The 25690-nt window shown below is 35.3% G+C and overlaps 1 protein-coding gene across 5 annotated transcripts in view; it reads right to left on the bottom strand.

Annotated features, from left to right (window-relative positions):
* Positions 1-25690, bottom strand: part of MALRD1 (MAM and LDL receptor class A domain containing 1) — a 732448-nt gene that overhangs the window by 370731 nt on the left and 336027 nt on the right. For all 5 annotated transcript variants that reach the window (XM_028826041.2, XM_077945484.1, XM_077945481.1 and 2 more), the window contains exons 27-28: positions 10988-11233; positions 9208-9365 (exon numbers count right to left, since the gene is read on the bottom strand). In XM_028826041.2, the coding sequence (XP_028681874.2) occupies positions 9208-9365; positions 10988-11233 (404 nt within the window). The remainder of the gene's footprint in view (positions 1-9207; positions 9366-10987; positions 11234-25690) is intronic.

Raw genomic sequence — 25690 nt, 5'->3', positions numbered from 1 at the left:
AGTTTTGGTATTTTCTTCACATTGTGAATACAGGCAACAGATCATGGGTACTAGTAGTACCTGTGACTTTCTCACCAATAGTAATAGTAGATATTTTAATATCCTATTATAATACTTTGGCTATCTCAAAAGTATCATTTATGTTTATCACTCCTTTAAAATAATGGTAGTTACTTCTTCCTCCATAAATCTTGTTTAACATATATTCACAAAGTCACTATTACAGATTTTAAAAAATATTTTAATAATTGGTATTACTTTGTTTCTAATTCATTCTTTCCTAACCAACATTAAAATGCAGCTATTCCTACAAAACTACTAAAAGAAAATATTGAAGAAATGCTTCATGACATCAGAATGGACCAGGATTTTTTTGGATAAGACCTCAAATTCACAGGCAACAAAAGAAAAAATAGACAAATGAGATTGCATCAAACTACAAAGCTTCTGCACAGCAAATGAAACAATCAACAGAATGAAGAGACAATCTACAGAATGGTATAAAATATTGCAAACTATTCATCTGACAAAGGGATAATATCCAGAATAAATAAGGAGCTCAAAAAATTAAATAGTCAAAAAAGCAAATAATCTGAATAAACAATGGGCAAAAGACCTTAATATACATGTCTTAAACGAGGACACATACATGGCCAAGAGATACATGAGAAAAAAAATGCTCAGCATCACTAATCTTCAGGGAAATACAAATCGAAACCATGATGGATATCACCTCATGGCTGTTAGAATGGCTATTATCAAAAAGACAAAAGATAAAGAAGTGTTAGCAAGGTTGTGGAACTTGGATAAGACCTCAAATTCACAGACAGCACAAGCAAAAATTGTATAACAAGTGTTTTACACCCAGTAACACTGTCCCCTTGCACACTGCTAGTGGGATTATAAATTAGTACAGCCATTATGGAAAACAATATGTTGGTTCCTCAAAAAAAAAAACAAAAACAAAAACAAAACAAAACAAAAAATTCAAACAGAGCTACCATATAATCTACCAAACCCACTACTGGGTGTATATTCAAAGGAAATGAAATCAATAGGTTGAGATATCTGTCCTCTCATGTTTATTGTAGCACTATTCACAATAGCCAAGATATGGAATCAACTTCAGTGTCCAAAAATGAATAAATGGATAAAGAAATGGGGTCTACATATACAATGGAATATTACTCATCCATTAAAAAAATGAAATCCTGTTATTTGCAGTAACATTGATAAAGCTGGAGGAAATTATGTTAAGTGAAATACACCAGGTACAGAAAGATAGACACCTCATGATCTCATTCATATGCAGCACCTAAAAACATATATCTCATAGAAGCAAGGAGGAGAATAGTAGTTACCAGAGAATGCGGAGGGGACAGGGGACAGGGGACAGGGGAGGTGAAGATGGGGAGAGATTGGTGGAGTATGAAGTTACAGTTAGTAGGAATAAGTTCTGGTGTTTCTTGGCACAGTAAGATGAATATAATTAAAAATAATGTACATTTCAAAATAGCTAGCAGAGAGGATTTTCACTGATCTTACCACAAAGAAATGACAGATACCTGAGGTTATAGATGTGCTAATTACCCTGATTTGATCATTATACAATGAATACATGTATCAAAACATCACACTGTACCCCATAAATATGTGCAATTATTATGTGTCAATTAAAAATAATTAAAAAAATAAAATGCAGCTGTATTAAACATGATTTTAAAATGTCTGAGTTATATTAAATATGATAAGGAATAATTTAGATAAACGCAATAACTGTTACTAGAAGTTGGCAAACTAAGTTAAAAAAAATAAAACTGCTGAAGTTGATGAACACAAAGTAGTCACCTCTCCTCTCTAACATGTGGAATACATCTATAGATTTATTAATATGTAGAGACAGAAATTTCTGATTTGTATGACTTCAGAGCCACTGAAAAACTTTGAGGGACAGTAACCTCTCTGACTCCTGAGTATTAGAATATTTTAAATTCTAATAGTAGAAGTTGAGTATTGCAGTTAAGAGCATGAATATTGAAGTTAGAATTGTTTTTTAATCTTGATTATTCAATGTACTGTTTGTATGACCTGGGTCTTAATTTTGTGGTCTGTAAAATTAGAAAACAAAATATCTTCCTTGCCATCTTATTTTGAAGATTAAATGGATTCATACAGTTGGAAGACATCACATGATACAGAAAAAAATGAGACCAGACCTGTTGGCTCACGAATGTAATCTGGCACTTTAGAAGGCCGAGGCGGGAGAATCACGAGGTCAGGAGTTCGAGAGCAGCCTGAGCAACATGGTGAACCCCGTCTCTACTAAAAACACAAAAATTAGCCAGGCGTGGTGGCATGCACCTGTATTCCCAGCTACTCAGGAGGCTGAGGTGGGAGAATCGCTTGAACCAGGGAGGAGGTGGAGGTTGCAGTGAGCCGAGATTGCATCACTGCACCCCAGCTGGGGTGACAGAGCTAGACTCTGTGAAAAGAAGAGAAGAGAAGAGAAGAGAAGAGAAGAGAAGAGAAGAGAAGAGAAGAGAAGAGAAGAGAAGAGAAGAGAAGAGAAGAGAAGAGAAGGAAAAGAAAGGGAAAGAAAGGGAAGGGAAGGATGGAAGGTTGGAAGGGAGAGAGAGAGAGGGCAGGAGGGAGAGAAAGGAAGGGAAAGGGAAGAGGAATTAGTCAATATTTGGACTGCACACAAGAGTAGCAGCGCTAGTGGGAGTAGAAATAGAAACATAATGGCAACAATCATAGTGATAATGTCATTCTTTAGAGCTGACTATATACTTCTCTGTAAAGCAAAAACTCCTGGGCTCCTGGGATAAATTAAACTAAGGTGTTAGCATCCTAATGGACATCTTTTCTTCATGACAGAAGAGATTCCAGTGGAACTAGCTTCGTAGGAGTCCTACCTGGAAATAGTAGAGACACTGAAAGGTAAAGAACATGGGAACAGAAGTTTAAAAGGAAAATCTCACATATTCAAAAATATGCCTGGAATAATTATTGCCATGTTCTCTAAGACGATATAAAGAAATATTTATTTTCTATAACTAGAGTATTGTGATGTGGCAACTAACTAAATTAAACTCTGGGTGTGTTGATATCTTGCGCGGTTATACCTTATTGAAAAGAAAATAAATCTTGGGGCCCTAGAATCACTTAGCTAAAGGGAAAAGTAGAGCTGGGAACTGCTTAGGGCAATTCTATCCAGTCATCCCTCTGCTCACTGAGATACATGCATATCCGATTGCCTCCCTTGGAAAGGCTAATCAGAAACTCAAAGGAATGCAACCATTTGTCTCTTATCTACTTATGACCTGGAAGCCCCCTCCCCACTTCGAGTAGTTCCCCTTTGCTTTGAGTTGTCCCACCTTTCTGGACCAAATCAATGCTCATCTTACATATGTTGATTGATGTCTCTTGTCTACCTAAAAATGTATGAAACCAAGTTGTGCTTGGACCACCTTGGGCACATGTAGTCAGGACCTCTGGAGGCTGTGTCATGGGCACATGTCCTTAACTTTGGTAAAATAAACTTCCTAAATTGACTGAAGTCTGTCTCAGATACTCAGTGGTTCACACTTTAAAATGCAAAGATCAACTTTTCTCCAATTATTTGGCCAAGTACATTAGTACAATACAACAAAACTATGCAGATTACACTGCTAAGATACTGAAACAATTCTGAAAAAGCACTAAAAATGTAGTTTAATTGATTTATAGTCCAAAATCCACATGACAGTCTTGGAGAAGTCAAATTCCCTATCCAGATTCTATGTATCTTCTATATTATGTATACCTTTTTTCTGAAATAATGAATAAAATGCAAATAGTATACTCAAAATAGCATAAAATAGTCAGTAGCTTGTCAATATCAAAATAAACCTAATTCTGAAAACCTGTCTAATTACTACTCTAGTAAAGCAGTTATAGGATGAGTATCCCTAACCCTGCAATCCAAAATCTGAAATGCTCTAAAATCCAAAACTTTTAAGAGGGTCAACATGATGCTCAAAGCAAAGGTTCACTGAAGCATTTCAAATTTTGGATTTTTGGATAAGGAATATTCAATCTGTGTTGTAAATCTTTTCAGATTAGGGCAGTGATGAGTATGCATGCAGAGGATGTGGTGGAGATGGGTTTGGATGGATGCAGAGAGCTTACCATGCTTACCATGAATTCAGTTGACCCTTGTCTACAACCAAGGCTCATTGCTCCCTAGACTAAGGTTAAAAGTGGACCCAGAACAGCCACAGTATTTTACTTAAAGAAAGCTAGCTTCTCTTTATCTGATATTTTCCACAGCCTCTTGAACAAAATATTTATTTCCCTATTACATATCAAAATCGTTAGATAAAATTTCTAGGAAGACAAGTAGATGAGCCTTAAGTTAGAATTCAGAAAAACTGAATTCACATCCCGACTTTTTCCTTAAAATATCATGTGAGCTGAGACAAGAAATATAAACTCTTACTCTTGCCTCCTTCATCTGTAAAATGAATAGCTGAGAGTAAGACCCCACCAACTCTAAAATTATCTGAACCACTAAGCAAGATAAAGCAATGAACTAATTTAATTATGGTCTTTCAGCATAACTAGGTTGCTGTATCAGGAGGGCTCTCCTGAAACACATTATTTTTCTCCACTTCTGGCTTGAATATATTATATTTTCTATCATGACTGCATAATGGATAGTCCTGAATGCCTTCAATTAAATATATTCAAATTCCCTAAAGCATGCAGTAATCTTGATTAAAATATCAACAGTTTATTACAGATGGAATAGTTCCAAAGGAAGATAATGCTCTTCAGGTAGCAGGTGTTCTTGCATTTTATTCAAAAGGCTGATTGAAAAGACGAAAGGTCTTTTGTTTCTTGTAGAGGCTAGACAGATTTTACCCAAAGAAAACAAATTATCGAAAACAAAGTCCATTTCAAAATTTCCCTCAAATTACTTTTAGTGTATTCATGTATACATATTACTCATCATTAATTAACCCTATCAGGGCCGGGCGCGGTGGCTCACGCCTGTAATCCCAGCACTTTGGGAGGCCGAGGTGGGTGAATCACGAAGTCAGGAGATTGAGACCATCCTAGTTTACACGGTGAAATTCCGTCTCTACTAAAATTACAAAAAAAAAAAAAAAAAAAAAAAAAATTATCCAGGAGTGGTGGCGGGCGCCTGTAGTCCCAGCTACTCGGGAGGCTGAGGCAGGAGAATGGCACGAACCCGGGAGGCGGAGCTTGCAGTGAGCCGAGATCACGCCGCCACTGCACTCCAGCCTGGGTGACAGAGCGAGACTCTGTCTCAAAAAAAAAAAAAAAAACCAACTTTAACCCCATCAGGAAACGAGTGACAACAGGTAAAACAGTGGGAGTAAAATTAAATATATTTGCAAAATGAGTTAACTTTCATCTTGTAAAATCCCTTTTCTACTCTTGAGTGCTTGTTTTATTTTTTGTTTTAAATCTTACCTGGTCTGGAAGGTAATGCATTTAAATTTAATAAGAAATTTAATACTGAATATACATGAGTTAAAAAGGAAAAATGAGAAATGTTAGCAAAAATAAGGATGGCATTTTAAAAATGAACTATTACAAAATTCAGAAAAAGATAGGGCCCAGTTATTTTTACTTAGATTAACATCCAGATATCCTCCTTAGAAAGAGATAAACCAAACCAATTATGCAGACTTTCTAAACTTAATTTCAGAATACCTGAGTTCAAGTCATAGTCGATCCACTTACTAGTGACCTTGAGTTTATAACTTAGCCCATCTGAGCCTTTCTTGACTCACTCATAAAATGAAGGAGTGGAGTAACAGAGATTGTGATTGCTTCCCGCAGGCTGAATCTCATCACACAGTGTTTGGCTTGGCTCAAGCAGAGCGTGAGAGCCAGTCATCCTACCTGGTAAACTCTCTGATCTCATACAAAACAACTGTATTTAAAAAATTGTTATTCCTTCCAAAAAGTTAACTACATCCTTTTAAGGGTTATTTTTTTTTTCTCATTCATAACTAAAGCAAACTTCAAGAAGAAGAGAAAATTAACATCAATTTCTCAATTTTTTGGATCCTCTTATTATTCACCCATTGCTTGATTAAAGACACAAAAACTACATTTGTTTCAGTTGCATCTCTCTAATGAAAAGTAACTCTCATGTAACCAAAGGCAAAAAACGAAGAAATAGGTAATAGGTAATATGGTACTGCTTTTTACCAAATGTTCTCAAAAGCAATAGCTTTGCTTTATTGAAGTTTCTCTGAATTTACTTTTTTATTACAGGAGTCATTTAAGAATCATATATGGCCATTCTAAGAACCATGATTCATTTTGGTTTTTTTTTTTTCTAAAAATATATTCTATGCAATGTGTATAGATCTGGGTAAAAGGGGATCTTCATTTCAATATTAAAGTCAGTGTGGAACACTTGGGGCTTGGGGCTGGGAGTAAACAAATGAGTTCTGGACATAGACATACTTGGATTCACGTTCTCACTCTGTCCCTGACTGGGTATTTAGCTATAGGGTGGTAAAGTTATTTCTGTGACCCCTCTACCCCTTTAGTAAAATAAGGCTCCCATTATTTAACTCAGAGGGGTGTGCTAAGAATTCCATGAAATAACATAAGTAATGGTGTTCTATAAATGACATATTTATGTATGCATTGTTGTAGTTATCTATAATCAGTATTACCCTATATAAATGATGCTACTAGTAAATTATTGTTCAATGGCACATGCTTTTATATCTGATTCCATGTTCGTTTCTGATTTAGATGGCAGACTCTTCTTCAGGCTAGACTTGAATGTCACGCATGTAAGGCACAATGGCCATCCCTTCGCAAGCATTGTCCTAAATAAGGGTTGGCTCCAGCCCAGCCACAACCTCTGGGAGGCCACCACTTTTTTGCTTCATCCAGCAGACCCTTTTCTGAAGATCTGAGAGGGACACTTGGCGCCTACAACTTCAGTGCCTTGCTCTCAAGACTTTACAATCAGTTTGTTGAACTAGAATAATTTCTAATGAACAGCCAGTTAGTAGGAATATTTCTGGAGCTGCAAGACACTCAGAAAAGGAACCACTGTGGGAGGCTAGGCAAATGTGGTCAAGGAAAGTTCTGCAAAAGGCCGAGTTTTCCTGATTGGGTGTGACTCCGTGTGGAGGGAAAAGATAGAAAACACAGAAGTGGGCCTACCTAAGAAAAGAGAGGGAGGGCCAAGCCAGAGGGAGCGCATGTGTATACTAGAACATTTTAAAAGATGAAGAGTAAAGAAAGAAATAATTCGGAGGCAGAATTCTTGCCTTTATTGGGTTTACTATCTAGCTAGGATGCTTTCAAAAGAATGAGCAAGGTAAAATCCAGCGTGATTCCACACAGAGACAGCCAAATAACTACTTTGTAATGCTGGTTGGAAACACATATCTTATTAATCACCAAGATGAAATGATTGCCCTAATATTCATGAATATAAAATCCAACTATATTATGACAAATTTCTTCACAATCAACATGACTAATTAAATATAGGCATATACTTTTTAAGTGTGTGTGTGTGTGTGTATAGTAAGAAGATAGGCTTTTTAAAATGCTGTTAAATTTCCCTAAGAATCAATTAGAGGAACCACAGGAATTCTATTCCTTGGTAGGAAGACTAATATCACAAAATGGTTTAATATTACACTTTCTAGAAATATAAAGCTTGTCAGTATAACATAATTGAAATGTAAATACAACTGAGGCAAATAATAAAAGCAAAGCCCACAGAGCAGTACCAAATCTCTTACATGGTGCACACCATAGAATCAAGTATAACATTCCAAGAGTGCCAGTGAAGTCCTCTTACGAGAACTTTAAGTGCTATATGTTTGTAAGTTTCCATCTTTAAATATAAGAATGATTTGTTGTGGTTCTTGCAACATGTATTTTATTAGGCAGAATTTTCTGCATCATTATCGAAGACTCTTAAGTTATAAAGTCAATTCTGGTTTCCGATGAAACATAAGACTCTGCAGACATAAACTGTTCAGAGGCAAAAGCTCTTTGGTATTCAGCTCAGGCATTTTCTATCAGTGCCAGGGCACTTAACCAAAGCTCATGTGTGAGGAAAAAAAAAAAAAAAAAAAAAACAGCAATGGTCTTCACGGCATGCTTTAAAGAAAGCTTTCTAGGAATTCCACCTAGATTCTTCAAATAAATACACACATACCTGTGCACGCACACATATATCTCCTTTCAGCTGCTGTTTTAACTCAGTAAAGAGTAAAGGTGTTTGACCAAGTCTCATTAATATTAATATTTACTATGTTATTTTGTTCCCTGAACACTGTCACTTTGTTATACTAAATTAAAGCTCTGGCAGAAACATCCAATTAATACTCAGGAAGAAAATGCATTACCGTGTCACAGTTAATAAGCAGTTCCGTGTAATCATACCTTGATCATTCTCCTGAGTAGTTCAGCCCTTTGCACAGTGTGCTTCAAACCAGAATGTCTATTATTAGTTCCCTTAATGATTGCTCATATGTGAGGAAAAATGGATAGCCGCTCTTCTTTCAGATACACAAATAATCTATTTTCTTTTATTGGAAAGGACAGGGAAGGAAACAACGAAATAGGAAGAAGAAATGTACATGTCTTAATTATTATTATATAAGGAGTCTCTAGGATTCAGTCATCATCACAGGATATGATGTTGAACTCAAAGCTGGTTCTCATGCCCCAGCTTACCAAACCCCATAGATCATTTCAGCCACAGGACATGGCACCTTTGAAAAACAGGGGGCCTTCTCTAGCCAAGTCAACTCCCTCAGGCCACATGATACCTAGAGAGAGGGGGCCAGGTGTGGTGGCTCATGCATGTAGTCCCAGCACTTCAAGAGGTTGAAGTGGGAGGATTGCTTGAGCCCAGGAATTGAGACAAGCCTGGACAACATAGTGAGACCTGATCTCTACAAAGAATATAAAATTAGCCAGGCATGGTGGTGCGTGCCTGTAGTACCTAGCCAGGCATGGTGGTGTGTGCCTGCAGTCCCAGCTATTAGGGAGTCGGAGGCAGGAGGAGTGCTTGAGTCCAGGAGTTGGAGGCTGCAGTGAGCGATGACTGCACCACTGCACTGCAGCCTGGGTGACAGAGCAAGACCCTGTCTCTAAAACAGAACACAATAAGCTCAGAGGCATTATAGGCCATGTTCCTACCTTGATGAGAATCTGAATGGATCCTGTTGCCTTTGCAGATATGAAATACCAGAAGCTCATGGTGCAGGCTGCACTGGATTCCCGCCACATGGTACTCCTGATGTGTGCTTTGTCACCCCGAAGGCCCACTGGAGTGGCCTCCAGATACATGAAGTGCCCTAGGAACAAGGACAGAATTCAGAAAAGACCAAAATAACAATGATGGGATTATTTTTACATTTCCATCATAGTTATGGTCTTTAATTACAATTCATATGATCTGAGCTGCCAAAAGTATTTTCATCTGGAACAGAAAGAAAATCGAATAGCCTTGCCTCTAGCTTGCTGACAGAACAATTTCCAACTGTCTGTGCTTTTAGCACATGCTTCACAGTATGCAGATTAACTGATCTGATGGGATATTTACGCCATTGAATCCACAAGATAGTTACAAAAATTATTTTATTGATTTCCCAACTATCAAGTGATTGTAAAATAATGTAAAGACTACCTATGAAATCTAAAAGAAAAGAGTGATAAAATGTGCTTTTAAAAATTCAGTCATCTGTTGAGTGTGTAAATACTGAGAATTTTAGTAAGTAACATGGGAAGAAAGGTATTGAGTTTTGTTCTTGCTCATTGACATATCCAAAACATTTCATGTATGGAGAGCTGAGTGCTTGAATGAGACTTTGGTCTTGCTCTCCATGGCTTGGTCAGTTTTTTTGTTTGTTTGTTTGTTTTTTCAATAGGCCTATGGAATTTCAGTATTTAGACTTCTTTGCCTATTACGTAGCATCCAGGGATTCAGGGTCCCTTCTTCATTCTGCTACTGTCCTTTATTCCTTCACCAAAGAGGCTGAGACTTAATCTCAGCTACTCACTACAAAAATGAGCCATGCCCAATACCCTTAACATATGTGGTTTTACAGTGAAATTTTCATGCCATCTCTATAGGTTTCAAACTCTTATCCCTTCATATACATCATCTCCAAATCTCTGTGAGGCACACAGATCGAATTTTATTATCTCAAAATGACAGATGAGGAATCTGAGAATCTGAAAAGTTACATGACTTGCTGATGATCATATGAGTGGCAGAATTCAGGGTAATCGATTACAAGTGTATGCCATTTAGGAAAGATGTTTGATGGCAGCATACATTCTCATCTAACTTCAATGACTGAATTAATGATTAATACTGAATTCTGGCTAAAAGCTCTTATGGTTTGAATTGTGTTCCCCCCTTCCCAAAAATATGCCAAAGTTCTAACCCCCAGTTCTTATGAATGTGACCTTATTTGGAAATAGGGTTTTTGCTGATGATTAGGTTACAATGAGGCTATTAGGATGGAGACTTATCCAATATGACTGGGTCCTAATAAAACAGGGAATTTGGACCAAGAATCAGACATGCTCACAGAGAAGACGATGTGAAGACTTAGGGAAAACCACCATCCACAAGCCAAGGAACTACTGAAACTACCAGAATCTAGGAGGGGACATGGAAGAGATAATTCTCCCTCACAACCCTCAGAAGGAACCACCGTTGCCAGTATCTTGATCTTGGACTTCAAGCCTGCAGAATTTGAGACAATAAATGTCTGTTGTCTAAGCCATCCACTCTGTGGCCCTTTCTTACTGCAGTCCTAAGAAAAAACATACACTCACTACATGTTTGATCGTCTTGCAATATCATCGTGGTGGTCTCTCCAGAGCTCCCCAGGTGCTGTCGGAAAAGACATTTTGATGTACGTTGTGAATATCATGTGAAAGCAATTACGACAATCTAATCACCTACCATTTTCATTTCCAAGTGTGTGGTCTTTGGGAGGTCTTAAGCTTTGATGAGAACCAACCCCTAAAACCCAATCAAAGTTGTCAGCCAGGGAGTTGTGCCAGCCACACCAGCCTTTTTCAAAAGTGCAGGAGCTACCACACTCATTTTCATCAGTATTATCTCCACAGTCATCTACGAAGTTACAGCTTTGTTCCAGCCTATAGCATTTTCCATTCTGACATTCCCAATAGCCAAGTGGGCAGAAACCTAAAACAAAAAACAAAACAAAACAAGAATGAGCGAACACTCCTAACACATTCGGTGAGGTCAAAAAGCAGTAAGAGTGGATTCATTTTAATCTATAAAGGAACATATTGTTCTCAGGAATTTCAGGTACCTGAACCCCATCTCTCTCTCTCTCCCAGTCTACTCCAGAGCTCTAACTATAGAAGCTTATTCATGACTATGATTATTTACAAATGCTAAAAAAAAAAAAAAGCATCACTTTATTGATCTAGGAAAGTATCCCTCCGTCTCCCCAAATGCAGCATTCCTTGTAAACTGTGTTCAAGGATGTAAATTATATCTGAGAGCCAATGTGAAGCCTTCTATTTTTTCATCTGGAAATAAAATCTTTAAGGAACTAAGAGGTCGTGAATTATGTGGCATTTGGAAATACATTCCATTAGCATCCATTCACTCCAATATTCTTCAGAAGCCACGATATGTAAGACACCTCCTTAGAAGCACGACTGCAAATATATAACTAATAACTGACATTACAACAGATTTTTCTCTAAAATGCATATTTATTTGTCTATAATTTGGAATTTTTAGAAGCAATTTTTCTACAACACAATGTCAACCATAGAGATTTGTTCATAAAACATGAGAAAAAGCAATGCCTTTGAAGACCTGAGTTTGACCTCTAGTGCTGATATTTATTCGTAATGTGACTTGGATCATACCAATATTTGATAAACTTTAGTTTCCTTATCTCAAAAGAGATAAAAAGAGCAAAATCCTAGAGAAGTTAAGCTAATTTAAGACAGTATTGTGTGTGTATGTATGTGTGTGTGTGTGTGTGTGTGTGTGTGTGTGTGTGTATATATATATATATATATCACTGCTGCCTAGAACAGTGCATGGCTCTTAGTATGTGATTACTAAATATTAGTCAAATAAATGAATGAGTGAAATAAAAGTGCTTTGGAATAAGGTTATTTAGAATGTATACTGAAGGTATTATTATTATACTACTCCAATATTACAATAGAATTTAACTGTCATGGGTAACAATATTTCAATAGAAAAAGTTGTTTAGAAATCCAACTTGGGATATCAGCTTCACATTTTTTACTCTGACACTACAGGATCTGACATTTTCTTTCTTCTTGTCTTCCCTTTCTTCCAGGTAGAGGAGCTGATAACATCACTCCTTGTTTTACTGTAATGGTGGTAGCCTCCCCGCATGAACCTCTGGAGGCCAGTTACCTGGTGGATGAGGGTTGATGTGGGTCAGAGGTAGGGAATGAAGTTCAGTGTTTATTATAAGGTTTTCTGGCATCTGGAAACGGCTGGTGATAAAACCTCATATAGAAGCATGTATCTCATGGATAAGTCTCACATTTTAGACAATAGATGGTCAAGAGGGAAGAGAGTAGAAAATGAAGATGAACGGAATGCCACATTGAAGCCACTGGAGAGGAAACTGGTGTTATGAAGGCTTCTGGCAATTTTGTGTACTACGCTGTTCCAGAACTGTTTGAGCTTGCCTAATTAGGTGAACTTTCCATTACGAAGCCATTGAAAATAAGTTTCAACCATGGACTCCGTCTCTGACAAAATTTTTTTGGTTAGATTAATTATTAACATTTTATGAAATGAAAACACAACATAGCAAAACTTGTGAGACGCAGCAAAAGCAGTACTAAGAGGGAAGTATACAGTGATAAATACCTACATTTAAAAAAGAAATACCTATTGTGAATAGTGCTGCAATAAACATACGTGTGCATGTGTCTTTATAGCAGCATAATTTATAATCCTTTGGGTATATACCCAGTAATGGGATGGCTGGGTCATATGGTACATCTAGTTCTAGTGACAGATTGGATTAAGAAAATGTGGCACATATACACCATGGAATACTATGCAGCCATAAAAAAGGATGAGTTTGTGTCCTTTGTAGGGACATGGATGCAGCTGGAAACCATCATTCTTAGCAAACTATCACAAGAACAGAAAACCAAACACCGCATGTTCTCACTCATAGGTGGGAACTGAACAATGAGATCACTTGGACTCAGGAAGGGGAACATCACACACCGGGGCCTATCATGGGGAGGGGGGAGGGGGGAGGGATTGCATTGGGAGTTATACCTGATGTAAATGACGAGTTGATGGGTGCAGCACAGCAACATGGCACAAGTATACATATGTAACAAACCTGCACGTTATGCACATGTACCCTACAACTTAAAGTATAATAATAATAAATAAATTATAAAAAAAGAAATACCTTAAATAAACATCCTAACTATATTTGCCAGAAAACTAGAAGAAAAAGAACTAAGTCCAAAGTTAGCAGAATAAAAATAATTATAAAGATTGGAACATAAATAAATAATATAAAGAATAAACCATAGAAAATGTCAATAAAATACATAGTTCATTTTTTGAAAAGATAAACAAAACTGACAAACACTTAGCTAGACGAACAAAGAAAAAAGGAGAAGCCTCAGATAAATAAACTTAGAAATTAAAGGAGGAGTTATTACAACTGATGTCATAGAAACATAAAGGATCACTGAGACCACTATGAACAATTATACACCAAAAATCAAATAACTTGGATAAATGGATACATTCCTAGAGATTCCTACAGCCTACTAAGACTGAATCATAAGAAACAGAAAATCTGAACAGACTAATAATGAGTAATGAGATTGAAATGGTAACAACCCTCCCAATAAAGTCCAGAACCAGATGGTTTCAAGGGTGAATTCTATTAAATATTCAGAGAAGAATTACCATTAATTCTTCTCAAACTCTTCCAAAAAATTGAAGAGAAGTGAACATTTCCTAATTCATTTTATTAATCCAGCATTACCTCAATACCAAAGTCATGCAAAAACACTACCAAAGAAGAAAACTACAGCTAATATCCCTAATAAATATGGATGCAAAAATCCTCAACCAAATATTAGCAAACCAAATTCAACAGCACTTTAAGAGGATCATGCATCATTACCATGTAAGATTACACCTGATATGCAAGAATAGTTTAACATCAGGAAATTAATAATGTGATACCCCACATTAACAGAATGAAGAATAAAAATCTTATGATCATTTAAATAGATGCAGAAAAAGCATTTGATGAATTCAACACCATTTCATAATAAATTCTCTTAAATTATATATAGAAGGAATTTACATCAACATAATAAAGGTCATATATAAAAAGCTCAAACACAACATTATACTCAACAGCGAAAATTTTTCAGTTCTTTCTCCAGCACAAGGAGTAAAGAATTAATGCCCAGTCTTGGCACTTCTATTCAAAATCGTACCAGTAGTACTAGTCTGAGCAATTAGGCAAGAAAAGAAAAAAAGGAAGCATTAAAATATAAAAAGAATAAAATTATATATGCTATATATAATATATACTACATATAATATACACTATATGTACTATATAATATAATATATTATAAAATGATATATAATTAATATACAATATATAATTAATATATTATATATAACTTATAAAATATATTTAAATGTAAAATACATAATATATAATTATATATGATTATTATATAGTATGATATATAATATATAATTATTATGTAATTATTATATAATATATAATTATTATATAATATATAATATGTAGCATTATTTATATATATTAATATATAATTATGCATTATATATTATATCGTATATATACTATATAGGATATATTATATGTAATTTATATATACTACATATTAGTATATATAATATATATAAAATATATATGTATAATATATATTATATGCTATATATAATATATATGGTTGCTTACAAATATGTTGTTTGATTTCAAATATTTGGGTGATTTTTCAGATATGTAATTTGATACTGATTTCTATTTTAATTTCAACTCCTGGACTCAAGCGATCCTCCTGCCTCCGACTCCCTAATAGCTGGGACTACAGGCACGCACCACCATGCCTGGCTAATTTTATATTCTTTGTAGAGATCAGGTCTCACTATGTTGTCCAGGCTTGTCTTAATTCCTGGGCTCAAGCAATCCTCCCACTTCAACCTCTTGAAGTGCTGGGACTACATGCATGAGCCACCACACCTGACCCCCTCTCTCTAGGTGTCATGTGGCCTGAGGGAGTTGACTTGGCTAGAGAAGACCGCCTGTTTTTCAAAGGTGCCATGTCCTGTGGCTGAAATGATCTATGGGGTTTGGTAAGCTGGGGCATGAGAACCAGCTTTGAGTTCAACATCATATCCTATGATGATGACTGAATCCTAGAGACTCCTTATATAATAATAATTAAGACATGTACATTTCTTCTTCCTATTTCGTTGTTTCCTTCCCTATCCTTTCCAATAAAAGAAAAATAAAAGCAAGAAGCTAGAAAAATAAAAGTAAATTTATCACAAAGTAAGTAGAGGAGGAAAATAATAGAGATTAGAGGAGATATCTATTAAAGACAAAATGAACAATTGTGAAAAACAGCAGTTCAACCAAAAGCTGTTTTGTTGAACATATCAATAAAACTGATAAAACATCGTCTGTACTGATGAATAAATAAAAATAAGACAAAGATTCCCAATACGAAAAATGAAAGACAAGGTATCACTACATGTTGCATAGACTTTAAGAAGATCACAAAGGATTATTATGAGCAAGTTTATAACACTAAACTTGATAACTTTGGTGAAATATATCAATTCCTCCAAAAACAAATTACCAAATCCAACTTGAGGAAAAAAATAAAGGTGAATAGCCCTACAACTATTACATGGATAGAAACCATAATTAACAGTCTTGTCACAAAGAAGACGCTAGGGCAAAATTTAGCTGATGAAGTCTACGACACATATAAAGAAGAAATAATAGTAATCCAACATGTACTCTTCCATAAAACAGAGGAAGAGGGAGCACTCCCACGTGTATTTTATGATGTCAATATTACTCTAATACCAAAAGCAGAAAAAGACATGACAAGAAAACGATAGACCAATATTTCTCATGAACAGAGGCACAAAATTCTGTACTAAATTAGCCAATAAAGTTCTGCACATAAGACAGTATGTCATGATCATGTTCATGTCAGAGTTCAAGGAATTCACTTGAATATCAAGTAATATAAATAACCATAAACAAAATAAAGGGAAAAACACAAGATATTTTTAATAGATTCAGAAAAAGACATAAACAAAAAATATTTGTCTTCTGAAATATCTGGCACACATCAGAGCAAGAGGTAGACCACACACTGATTTATCACAGGCCCCGTGTTCTTTCAACTACTCGTGCCTTAAGACTTTGCTGGTGCAGATTAATACTTCTTTCCATGGCCACCAAAAAGATGCTGTCTGAATCTGGAAAATATTTGTTGATACAGTGGTATAGAAGGAGTTTTGACAGCAGATTCATTCAACCAAATCCACTTCTACCAGTGGATTTCATTTCATCATCATCGTCACAAGTGCATGTGATAAATTACAGTGGAGAATTTATTTTCAATAACGCTTTTGGAAATGCAAAACTAATTCCCTTCTTCGTTAACTGAATACATATTGTTTAAGCTTTGGTATGGTTCTAGTTCAAGATAGAGAGGTAGCTTCCATACAGTATAAAATCTAATACTGGCCCTCTAGAAATATGAAGTTTAGAGTGCAAAAACTGTATATATTTGAAAAGCTAAATACATAAGGTTTCTAATAAAGTAGGGAGAGAAAAATGTCAATTAATCCAATTATGTTTTAAAATCTGTGTGTCCAGCTTACTTTATCACAGAATTCTTGATTCTTAAATTGACAAAAATGGTGAAAATTGTGAACGAAAGGGATTGGGATTTTATTGCTGGCAATTATCAATGGTATTTCGTAGAACTGGGCAAAGCTTTGTGCATAGAGTATTTTAAAATCTACTGAAAGGAAATTATATTTCATTATTTATAAAGCTTAGGGTTAATTTGTTTATAGAATACTGGCAATGCAAACAAAACACTCAGAAATATTAATCTATTAATTCCTGAAATCACCTCATTTTACACCTGATATTTTCCTTTAACATATATGTTCACTGTAACAAATTTGTTCTTAATTCATTAATGGTTAAGGAACTTGTATCATAAAAATGAAAAAAAAACAATAATTTATGACTGAGACTTATAATTTTCAGTTGTTAGTCATGCTTATAAGAATTTTATGTATCTTATTCAATCTTCACAACAATCTTATGAAGTAGTTCTGCTTAATACTCATTTTACAGATGAAAAAACTAATGAGCAGAGAATAAAGCATCTTCCTCAATACTACACAATTGAGTAGGGAGCAGACCTGAGATCTGAATCTAGGTAGTTTGGTTCCAGAAACCATTCTCAATAACTTTGTGTATTACCAGTTGCTTAAGGACATGAAATATATTTCAGTAAGAAAATGTTAGTTTCTTTAGTAAGAAAATGTATTATTTTTTACTTAATATATAAAGATCACCCATGTGTTATTCCTTTCCTTTTTTAAAAAACACCACAAAATAACAAGCCATCTTTTCATTTTTGAAATGATCTTACTATTTCTCTTCATTTTGCAAAACATAACCAACAAATTATCTAGCAATGGAATTAAGGGCTTGAACATCAGTTTTGAGCCCAACAGTTGTGTATAGTTTTATTTATGCCTCAGCATGATATGTGGTAATAATATGTTATACTTTGGATTGACTATTTTGAATGGAATAGAATCCTGTTCTAAGAATTGTACCACATAGTGTTTCATTTATTTTACCATAATCATTCTCCTTTTACTTAATATAATTTGAAAAATAAAAGAGTCCTCCTTGCTATTCCTGTTCAGTTTTTCCCAATAAATCAACTTATTGCAAACAGTCTTTTCACAAAAGAGGGAGTTCCTTGCTTGGATATTAAGGTGAACTAGAATAATGTATCAGCACTCTGGGAGGTCGAGGTGGTCAGATCAGTTACTGTCAGGAGTTTGAGACCAGCCTGACCAACATGGTGAAACCCCGTCTCTACTAAAATACAAAAATTAGCCGGGTGTGGTGGCGGGCACCTGTAATCTTAGCTACTCGGGAGGCTGAGGCAGGAGAATCACTTGAACCCAGGAGGCAGAGGTTGCAGTGAGCCAAGATCTCACCACTGCACTCCACCTGGGCAACAGGAGCAAGGCTCCCACTCACAAAAAAATTCTATAAAGAATCTCTCAACTCTTTGGCTTTCAAACATTTTTATCCTCTATTGTTTCTTCAAATAGTACACAATATCAAAGAACACCTACCCAGCTGCTGTGAGGGAAGCAATTTGTGATGTCTAGAGACCTCCCCCTCCTCTCTGTCCCATGTTAACAGTATTTTGCCCCTGCACATGTAATTGGTTCTTAAGAGGCTCCTCAGAGAAGCAGGAACTCAGTGCAACACAACTTAACCATCTTATTAACCAGAGATTCATAAGCCCAGATTAAATAAAGGTAGAAATCTGAGGAAATGAAATATGAGATAGTTATAATTTGAAGAAGCTGAAGGCAAGGAAAGGAAGAAATATCTTCTTTAAATGTTTGGTAGAATTTTTTTTTTTTTTTTTTTTTTTTTTTGGAGACAAAGTCTCGCTCTGCCACCCAGGCTGGAGTACAGTGGTGCAATCTCGACTCACTGCAACCTCCACCTCCCTAGTTCAAGTGACTCTCCTGCCTCAGCCTCCCAAGTAGCTGGGACTACAGGTGTGCATCACCATGCCCAGTTAATTTTTGTACTTTTAGTAGAGACAGGGTTTCACCACATTGGCCAGGATGGTCTCGATCTCTTGATCTCATGATCCATCTGCTTTGGCCTCCCAAAGTGCTTGGATTACAGGCGTGGGCCACTGTGCCTTGCCGCCTGGAGATTTTTCATTTTGGGAACTTTTTAATTGTAAATTCAAGTTCCTTCTGGTTTACAGGATTGACTAGTCTGTTTTGTTGTTGTTGTTGTTGTTTTACTTTCATCGTGGTTGAGTTTTGTTAGTGTGTAGCTTTCAAGGAAGGAGTTGGTCTCTCTCCTTATAACAAGGAACCAATAATTCTCACATCTTATAACAATGGTTCTCAACCAGTTATGTATCAAAATAATCAGTGTATCTTTAGAAAAATACAGATAGCAAGGTCATGCCTGAGACCTTCCAACTTAGTAGGAGAGCATAGAGGGTGGCAGTATGGTAAGGATGTGTGTCCTTATCCAGGGCCTTGCAGGTGATTTTGGTATAGCAACAAGATTAACATCTATTACCTTAAAGCCCAATATATTGTTCTATAATTAAATTTTTCTCCCAACTCTCTCTCACCACCAGAGAAAAACCCTTTCTCTATAATAAACACAACACTAGATCAAGCTATACCATCTTACATCTGGGTATACATTAGCTGTCTAACTTTGCATTCCTCCATTGTTGCAATGAGTGAATTTCACCTTGGCATGTATTGAGAAACAATATTTTAAAACATGAAATATTAAAATTACCTATTGTACCTACTTGGGGGAATATTGGAAGTATATCAATAGAAAATTTTATCAGATTCTCAACTAATATAAGTTGTGTTTCTACTGACCTGGTTATTGGTTATAGCGATGAGTATTCAACCTCATCACAATTTTTTCTTTTCCCTCTGGTCAATAAGAAGCTTATATTTTCAGTCTATGTCTAGAAAATGTGCAGGGCCATAGCATCCCATGGCCAATTTCACTTTGTGACCATTCCTTCACAATGTGTTATCACTGCATGTGGTAGGGACTAATGTTTGCCCCCTATATCTGTCCTTTGTTTCTGATTTACAATTCTTAGCTGGTTATATGGCTGCCCAGAATGAAATCCATTTTCCAGAAAAATGTAGTATGATCACACTACTAGGTTCTGGCTAATATCATATAACCCTGCGGGTCCTGTGATGATCTCCAGATACTTTTCTTAAAGGACAGCTGGCATGCACCTGTTGGCCAGTTTCTTTGTCTCTTCATCCACCCTGCTACCTGGAAGGAGCATACCACCTTTGTGGATCCTGAAGACTGAGGACTGTAAAGGGCTGCCCAGGACACTAAGTTGGTTGAATCTTGATTCTATAAACCTTCAGTATATATACATGTGTATGTATATGTGTGTGTACACATTGGCTAAACTATATGCATGTCATTTACGTGATACTTCAAATCACTTATGAAATAAGATGTGATACTAAATGAAATCACATAACTCTTTCAAAAATTTGCATAGAACATCAGGAAATAAACTAAGTAGGTTTGTTACAGCTTGCAGAAAGCAGCCTATAGTAATTGTGCTACTGGGCTTTGTACCAACCATCATATTTTTAATGTGAACATTTATCATGTAAACTATTACGTTGAAAATTTTAATTTATCTGAAACAGGCTATAGCATTAATATGAATTGAAATCTGAGCTGTATACTCTAGCAAGATTATACAGTATAATTTCCAGAATATTAAAATGTTCTATGTATCACAAGAAAATGGATTTCTACATTAGTACTTTATTGTACTGTGTGTGCAGTCTAAATTACTAAGGCATTTAAAAAACAGTAGTACGTATTTATATATGCAGAGTAAGTCATTGAAAACATTTAGAAAGCATCTAGTGTATGCACATATTTAAATGAACTTTCTTTGGAAAGGTAATAAAGATGCCAAAATTAAAGTCCCCTCACAAATAGCTGCTTAAACAATTTCCCAGTGCAAAGAATAATTTATGCTAAGAGAGCAGTAAAGAACTGTATTTCATTTAGTTCTATTGGTTTTGCACTATTCAGGGTGAAAGAGTAACAGACCAGTCATGAATTGTTTTGAATTGATAAATGTGTGTTCTTGTATATCTAGTGCAAATCTAACCAAGAGAAAATTTCAGTTTTTCAGTTTGCAAGCTGAAGTCTGAGTTATACCCACGAAACAGTGTGAAAACTGTCAAAGCTTCTTGTTTAATTGACCTTTATAATTTTTTAGAAATAGCAATGTCCAGCCTATGGATTCAAGGGTAATGCAAAGTGAACAATAGCACACATACAAGTACACATGTGTGAGAAACTTAACAGTGACAAGGCATGTCCTAAGAAGGTTATATAGAAGTGTTTTCCCTTGTGTTTTATGTTGTCATTTTTTTCTTCTTCCATCCCTCCCTCTCTCCCTTCTTCCCTTTCCTCTTCCTTCCTTCCTTTTCTTTCTTTCTTCTTTTATTTTATTTTGTTTTTTGACAGAGTTTTGCTTTTGTCGCCCAGGCTGGAGTGCAGTGGCATGATCTCGGCTCACTGCAACCTCCGCCTTCTGGTTTCAAGCGATTCTCCTGCCTCAGCCTCCAGAGTAGCTGGAATTACAGGCGCCTGCCACCACCACATCTGGCTAATTTTTTTTTTTTTTTTTGTATTTTTATTAGAGATGGGGTTTCACCATGTTGGCCAGGCTGGTCTCAAACTCCTGACCTTGTGATCTGCCCACCTTGGCCTCCCAAAGTGCTGGGGTTACATGCATGAGCCACTGTGCCTGGCCCCTTTAATTAATTTGTTTATTTTTTGTATTTAGCGTTTGTTGAAATGCAAGGAGGAAACATCCTGGAAAAAAATGAGAACAACTTTTATTTTTCTGCTTTATCTACTCAAATTTTCACCAATGAATTATTTTTTCTCCAAAAGTGTAAATTCACATTTTCAAAGACCTTTCATCTTTAAAATTCACTTGAGAATAAGCATGGCCAGGGAACTTTCATTCACATGACCATCCATATTTATGTAATTATCTTCACAGAGATTATTTATGAGGAATATAATGATAGTGAAAAATATATGAGCTGATTAGTAATCTTGTAATCTTGAGAAATGTGCTGAGCTTTTAAAAAACTACACCAGTCTTATGTATTTGTTATATATAAGCTCTCTTATCCAGTTAAATTTACCTTTAATTTAATTTATATTTTTATTAAAGTAATACATAAATGGAGTTTAAAAATTGAATATTGGCTGGGCACTGTGGCTCACACCTGTAATCCCAGCACTTAGAGAGACCGAGGCAGGTGGATCACTTGAGGTCAGGAGTTTGAGACTATCCTGGCAAACATGGTGAGACCCTGTCTACTAAAAATACAGAAATTAGCCGGGCGTGATGATGGGCACCTGTAATCCCAGTTACTTGGGAGGCTGAGGTAGGAGAATCACTTGAACCTGGAAGGTGGAGGTTGCAGTGAGCTGGGATCACACCACTACACTCCAGCCTGGATGAGAGAGCGAAACTCCATCTCCAAAAAAAAAAAAAGATTAAATATTATTTCAAGAGGCCTATGTCTCATCCTACACTAACTCTATGGTACACTTTGGACACAATCACTTTTAATATCTTTCTATTTTTCTAATATTTTCTGCATGTGTCTAAATATTTATCATGCTAATTTTTGATTTTTCAATTTTACCTTTGTCCTATGAAGGATAAGGATATAGGTCTTATGCTATTTCTTTCCCCAAGATGTATACTTTTCTCCCCTCAACAATCCAAGGGTTGTTATAATTTGTGTTTAATTATATCTTCAGTGTTCATATACCCATATAAATATTGCAATTAACTTAGTCATATAGTATGTTATATTTAAGTTCTCATACAAATATTATTTGTCTTAAATTATTTTCCATTTTTATTTAACTTAATTGTATAACTGAGTTACAGAACTCCTCTAAATATAATCAATTCAATGATGTAATTGTTCACTTATACGTGTTCTGGAACATACTGATTCAGTTTATGGCTCCAGACCCAATCTGGATGAGCTACAGCTAAGACCTTCTGTATACTCATATCTGTAGGAATTCCCTTTGCCCTTCTCATTCGTTTATTTAAAGAGTATTTACTGACCTCCAACTATGATCCAGGCAGTAAGCAAAGCAATTAACAAATTATCCCTAGCACTATGAAGCTGCAATTGTAGTGAGAGAAAATACAAAGTAATTATATAAATATATGTTTCATATATACTTTATATATGCACATAATACATATTATGAGTGAATATAATTGTAAGGAAAAAGCTTTGAAAAGACAATTATAGAACAATGCCTTTCAGAAATATATGTGCAAAAATTTCAACAAACCACTATTAGCTAAAATCTAGCAATATATAGAAGGGATAATAGATTCTGACCAAGTAGGATTAATTCTAAGACTGCAAGCCTGGGCCAAGATCTGAAAATTGGTTAGTGTAATACCCACAGCTAGATATACAAGTAAAAACAAAACAAAACAAAAAAAAACATAATTTTCCGCATAGATTCAAAAGAGAATTTGACAAAATGTAATGTTCAATGATGATAAAATCTCTTAGGATATTGAGAATGGACGGAAACTTCCTCATACTGATAAAGGGCACTACATAAAAAATGTAAAGCTAATATACTCCATGGAAAAGATGGCTTTTCTCTAAAATCAGAAGCAATGTCAATTATGTTTTTCTTCTTTTCTTTTCCTTTTTAAGAGACAGGGTCTTGTTGGGTTGCCCAGGCTGGAATGCAGTAGCGCCATCATAGCTCACTGTAGCCTCCAACTCCTGGGCTCAAGTTATCCTCCTGAGAGCTGGGACGACAGGTGCATGCCACCACACCTGGATATTTTTTTTTGTTTTGTTTTAATTTTTGTAGAGAGAGGGCCTCACTATGCTGCCCAGCCTGGTCTAAAACTTCTACTACCTCTTAAAAATATGGTCTTGGATATCCTAGCTAACAACGACAACAAAAATAAAGGCCTAAAGTTTGAAAAGGAAGACAAACACTTTTTTAAAAAATCACAGCTTTCGTAATTTTAAATTACAAAGAATTTGTGAAAAGGTGACTATTAAAACTAACATGTGGGCCTGGTGCAGTGGCTCATGCCTGTAATCCCAGCACTCTGGGAGGCCAAGGCAGGCAGATTACTTGAGGTCAGGAGTTTGAGACCAGCCTGACCAACATGACAAAATCGAGTCTGTACAAAATGTACAAAAATTAGCCAGGTTTGGTGGTGTGCCCCTGTAGTTCCAGGTACCCAGGAGGCTGAGGCACAAGAATCACTTGAACCCAGGAGGTGGAGATTGTAGTGAGCAGAGATCACACCACTGCACTAAAGCCTGGGTGACAGAGCCAGTGAGACTCCATCTCAAAAACAAAACAACATGTGAATTTAGCAAAGCTGTAAAATACAAAATTATCATATAAAAATTAACTGTAGTTTTAATAGAGCAATGAATGTCAGTAAAATTAAAAAAATATGACTTAATAGCATTAAAAAATAAAATAGTTGGAGATAATTTATATAGACAAGATCTATACAATCAAACTAAAAAGCAGCACTGAGACAAATGAAAGACTATTTGAATAATTGCAGAGATATATCATGCCCATGGATAGGAAAAGTCAATATAATTCATACACCAATCCTCCCAGATTAACAGATGTAATAATATGATAATCAATATCCCAGTAGGGTCTCACACTTATATAAAAATATATAGGTCACAAAATCGGTGGTGAAATAAGGCAAACAGACTGATGAAAGAGAACAAAGTACCAGTTGTAGATCTATAAGTATATAATTAATTTTCAACAAAATCTTCCAGGCAATCAATAGGTAAATGAGAGTCATTTCAACAAATGAAGCTGGAACACCATAATGACATTAATTCATGATGAATCAGAGGCCTATATGTAAAAGCTAAAGCTCAAAAACTTCCAGGAAAATATAGTGGAATATCTCTGTGACCAGGGTGGAGAAAAATTATTTGCAGAAGCATAGAAAGCAGCAACCATTATAGAAAAAGGTTAATAAATTGTATGTCATCAAAACCAAACATTTCTAATTATCAGAAGACACCATTATGAAAAAAAAATAGGACACTTACTGAAGAAAATAATATATCAGTAATATATATAATGATACTGGCATCCAGAGTATATGAAAAATATCTACAACTCAATGTTAAGCAGACAAATAGATACTTTAACAGATACTCCATAGAGGAATATATGTGTGTGTGTACTTACATATATTTAAATATATATATACATTTGTGTACTTATGCATATTTGTATACTTATGTATATTTAAATATATTCATGTGAATATATTTATATGGATATTCACATATATTTATATATTGTATGTAAATATATTTAAATATTTGTATATTTACATATATCTAAATTTATATATACACACACACACAATGACACTTGCATCCAGAGTATATAAAAAATATCTATATCTCAATGTTAAGCAAATAGATACTTTAGCAGATACTCCATAGAGGAGTGTGTGTGCATTTATATATAAATATATTTAAATATGTTGTATATTTAAAATACACAGATATATAATATATACACATATTTTATATTTATATATTTTATATTTATATCACATTAATATACATTATATACAACATAAACATGTATATTTAAATATAAATATATTTATATACAAGAAT

This window comes from Macaca mulatta, chromosome 9 (genome assembly GCF_049350105.2).
Source record: "Macaca mulatta isolate MMU2019108-1 chromosome 9, T2T-MMU8v2.0, whole genome shotgun sequence".
NCBI classification, from domain to species: domain Eukaryota; kingdom Metazoa; phylum Chordata; class Mammalia; order Primates; family Cercopithecidae; genus Macaca; species Macaca mulatta.
Note: the sequence above shows the minus strand (reverse complement) of the source record. Positions and strands in the feature narration are given on the sequence as shown.